The 4,288-nt window shown below is 49.2% G+C and overlaps 1 protein-coding gene across 1 annotated transcript; it reads right to left on the reverse strand.

Moving 5' to 3' along the window:
- Nucleotides 1-3,298: 3,298 nt before the first annotated feature.
- On the reverse strand, nt 3,299-3,625 carry P884DRAFT_297309 (uncharacterized protein; the record flags this gene model as incomplete). Its single annotated transcript, XM_069444506.1, has 1 exon — nt 3,299-3,625. One exon carries the CDS (start codon nt 3,623-3,625, stop codon nt 3,299-3,301), a length of 327 nt encoding a protein of 108 aa, XP_069300824.1.
- Nucleotides 3,626-4,288: the final 663 nt, after the last annotated feature.

A 4,288-nucleotide genomic window follows, 5' to 3' on the forward strand; every position in this document is an offset into this window, starting at 1 on the left:
CATGGTGTGTCCTTGTACTTCTTGCTGCGGCTTGTATTGTGTATTCCCCTCTCCTGCAACGTATTCCCTCCTTGGGTCTATCCTCCTCTGCGTATTGTGTCCTCCTCCTGCTGTGTAGCCTCCTCTTACAATATATGCCTTTTCTCATGTCCTCCTGCTCGTATTGTGTCTCCTGTGTTATGCCCTCCTCTTGTGTTGTGGCTCCCTCCTGTGATGTGGTTACCATTGTATTGCGGCATCCTGTTGTATAATGTCCCGCTCTTGTTCCCCTCTGGTGGCTCCTTGTTCTTGACACTACCCTTGATTTCCTCACTGTCCTCCTTATTGCTTCTTGTGACCTGATGCTGGTAATTCACTCTCTGTGTGGCCCAGTTTCAACAGAATGTGTGGATCTTGTTGCTTACGCTGTTGCCGTCCCGGTGTCCTTGGGTGCTCCGACGTTCCCTTCGGAGTTGGTGAACGGGAACTCTCCGAGTTGATTGATACCAAAGGCGCTGTGTCCGGAATTTTAATGCCCCTCCTCTTGTATATATTTTCCTCTTTGTGTGTATCCTTTCTCTTCTCGGTGCTGTTCCGTTTGTTTGTATCCTTGCGTATGCTTTCCCTCTTTTAATATGTGATCCCCCTCTTGTATGTGTTTCTCCGTCTGTGTGTGTTTTCCGCCTCTTATATGTTGTTCCCCTCTTGTATTTATTTCCCTCTCGTATATATTCCTCCTCTTGTATGTATTACCCCTCACAATTAGATGTAATCCCCCCCGCTTTGTGTGTAGTTCCGTTTACTGTACGTCTTGTCCCCCTCTTGTATCTATGTCCCTCCAAAGGCCGGTTTCGTACTTGTACGCGATTACTGTGTGTATCCCCCTCTTGTATATGGCCCCCTCTTGTATGTATGCCCTCTCATATGTGCTCCGTCTCCTGTATGTATCCGCACCTTCTTGTCAACTGCCCCTTTTGTGTGCCGTCTTCTTGTAAGTCCTCTGGTTTCTGTGTATTCTGATCTTCGACATGCCCTCTTCTCATTTCATTATCATCTGGGATACGCATGCACGCGTACCAAATGGCTCGTTCGTCCCTTGAGCTCGAATGATGACTGACACATGTTGGTAAACAAAGCCAATATCTCGGCAAACAAAGGTTTGACTAGAACAGGGCAGGGTCCTCCGTTGTTCTCTTTACCTTTAAAGACCCCTTGCCATTCACACAAGTATGACTCACGTTGTACTCTTAAGATACACCGATGCAGGTAGCGTACCTCATGTGTCTCGATTCTTTTCGGAATCTGGTCTGGTGTCCCTCATTTGTTCCTTAATGTCTACTCATTCAGATCAATCTGTCAGCACAGACAAACAACTAGAAACAAAAAAAATAAGGCCATCAACAAGGACAGAACTGGCCGCCTAACAGAAGCAGCGGACGGTTCTTCATCTTCGAGATAGGAGGATCCCATGTAGTACTTACCACAATTAATTGTGTCCACAAGGCCCACGACATTTGAGCCTCCAAACAGGGTCGAGAAATGGGTAAAATGCTAGGGTAGCGCTTGGGCACGGACATGCTCGACGGAACCCAGGTTCAGGGGAAGATGGTGAATGAGCAAGACATGGATGAAGCAAAGAAAACTTCTCTAGGTTTTGAGCCTGCCCTACTACCAACCATGCGAGAAAAAAAGTACTCATTCCTGGAGCTTGGCTCACAGAAAAAAGGAAATCAACGGAAAGAGGAAGAGGGATGCGAGTCGGTCTATTGGCCGCCTCTGAAACACCCCTCGCGGGTCTCTGTGAACATCAGAGGCCTGGAAAAGTGCAGCATTGACCGGGGAACGCCCGTCGCCTAGGCGGGCCCCCCTACGTCTCGGTCCTCATAGTAAGCTATTATGGGGGTGGTGGTGCTGTACCATTGAGCCAGTTCGAATATGGTTGCTTTAGGAAAAAAAGAGCAAGTTCATCTTCTGTATAATCACAGATGACATACATATGCGTAGGGTCAATATAATGGATGTAAAACGGCGATAATGTGGGCTTGAGGACCACTGCATGTCGATACCAGGAGCGTCTTGCTAGCTCATCTCCTTGATTGGGCCGTCCCAATTGTACCTCTTGATCCAAACGAACATTAACGAATGCTCATACTCCTGTTGTTAAGATTACATTCAAAGCACCTAGAAGGCTATGAATATCAACAAAACAAGAAGAGCCAATGAACCTTGAGCTCTTTACTAGACATGTCGCAATGTGAAGACTACCCTAGATGGGACGCTAGATTGTGAATCCAGGTAATTACAGCTCTCAACAGCCTTATACAGGAACATTGAGTAGGTAGTTGTGCATATACATAATAGGAGAGGTGCAAACGGAAGAGGATAAAGTCAAGCTTGTCAGCATTCAGGTGTGATAAAGGGGTTCGGGTTCGGTATTGCGAAATCAGCCCTGGCAGAGTCGAATGGATTTTGCCCGAGGTAAAACTATAAACAAAGCTGGCAATGATTTCTAGCTAAGCTGTGTGCCTATTTGCCATCCATACTCGATCATGCTGGCATTCCAGTCAGCGCCGTTGTGCATGCTTAATACCTCTGGTTCTGCACCACCAGAACATCCTAAAAGCAAGACGAGCGAATAAAAAGAGTCCGACCAGCGTGAATTGCAGGCTCCAAATAAGACACTTCAGTGCGAACCAGAGGGCGGTGGCAATGTGGGGAAAGATACATTTGAAAGCCCATCCCAGCCGGCGCAGGTACCAACCCATGCCAGGCCAGAGGATGATAGCGAGGAGTCCCAGTGGTGCTCCGACTGTTGCTGCTGTCAATGTTAATTACCCTCGCCCAAAGGTATGTCTTGTTGACATAAGTAATTATAATTAATTAATCAGTCCGGGACCGGGGAATCCATAAAAGGGGGGAACATAGAAATGAAAGAAAATGGGCAGGAAATAATGGGAAAAGAAGAAAGAGAAGAGAAAGAAGAGAGAGAAGAGAAAAAAAAGCCCGAAGGCAAAACTCACCGAGACGTAGCAACCTGCCCGCTGCCCTGCAAAACCCAAATCCTCTCCCAACCCATCCACTCCCCCCTTCAGCACTGGCAGCAGTAGCACCAGTAACAGCAGCCGCTTTTGCCGCTCCGGAGACGCACCGCCCGGCCAGCACGGCATGCCCGCCGAGTGCGCCGAGCATGCCTGCGCAGAGGACGAGGAAGATGGCCGGCTCCCAGCCGCCCGCCTGCTGCGCCGCCCGCCCGGCTGATCCCCGTCTTCCTCCTCCTATTACTTCTTCTTCATTTTCTTCGCCGTCACCGCCACCGCCATTACCACCGCCACGATGGTCGCCGTAATTGCTTGCCATGGCCGTCTCCGGCGCACTGCGCGGCACACCACCACGCGAAGCCGAGCGTGGCGCACCAGAGGTGGAGGCGGTAGGCCAGGGCGGCTACCGGGGCCGTCTCGACGGCCGATGGGGTGGTTGGTGTTGGGGTTTGGGTCGTGTCGGCGGTAATACTGGTAATGTTCGGTCGAGTGGTGGTGAGGAGGAGGAGGAAGAGGAGGGAGTGGACGGCGAATATTGCGTGTAGCTTGGTGACGGTGAGGATCGTGGCCGCGGGGGGACTTGCGTACCCGGGTGGCTGGGTCCGCATTGCGGTGCTCGAGAGTTCTTTTGTCCTTATTTTGCTTGGAGATTTGGGATACCGCGAGGAGAGCAAGGTAAGGGAGAATTTACCTAAATCAATCCAAGATCAACCATAGCGATTTTAGGTTATATTATTATCATTGAATCGAGATCGAAAGCAGCCGTAAGCAGGCATCCAGAAGAGACTAGGAGGTCTTTGTGTTCTCCAAGCAAAGTGCCGGGGGTTTGTTAATGAAGATGTCCTGTGCCTAGCTTGGTTGATCGAAACGGAGATGTGCTTCAAGGATCCTGTGTTTTAGCAGCGTCTGCAAATGTTGTAAGGGGAAACATTCGGGACCCTATAATGTAAGGAAGACGAAAAAGGTACGCGTACATATTTCAGGTAGGATAAAACAAGGTGTGATTTGGCTCTAAAATAATGCCTGGGTATCCTTCATTCTTATCTCGTTCGGTCACCCTGCTTTTCTATATATAACGTGACAGGACTTATCGTGATATCCTATGGTCGTAGGAAACGTGGCTTTGTATGACACTGATTGTGCCTCGAGTAGGGTACGACAAAGCGTCCCAAGTTCCTTGATGGGCGATTAGTAATTAGGTAGCAGTGACTTGCTTTTGAATGGTAGATACCTGGTGAGAAATTCAAGGACACGTAACGACAAGACAAGCA

This window comes from Thermothelomyces heterothallicus, assembly GCF_042370625.1.
Source record: "Thermothelomyces heterothallicus CBS 202.75 unplaced genomic scaffold P884_scaffold_3, whole genome shotgun sequence".
NCBI classification, from domain to species: domain Eukaryota; kingdom Fungi; phylum Ascomycota; class Sordariomycetes; order Sordariales; family Chaetomiaceae; genus Thermothelomyces; species Thermothelomyces heterothallicus.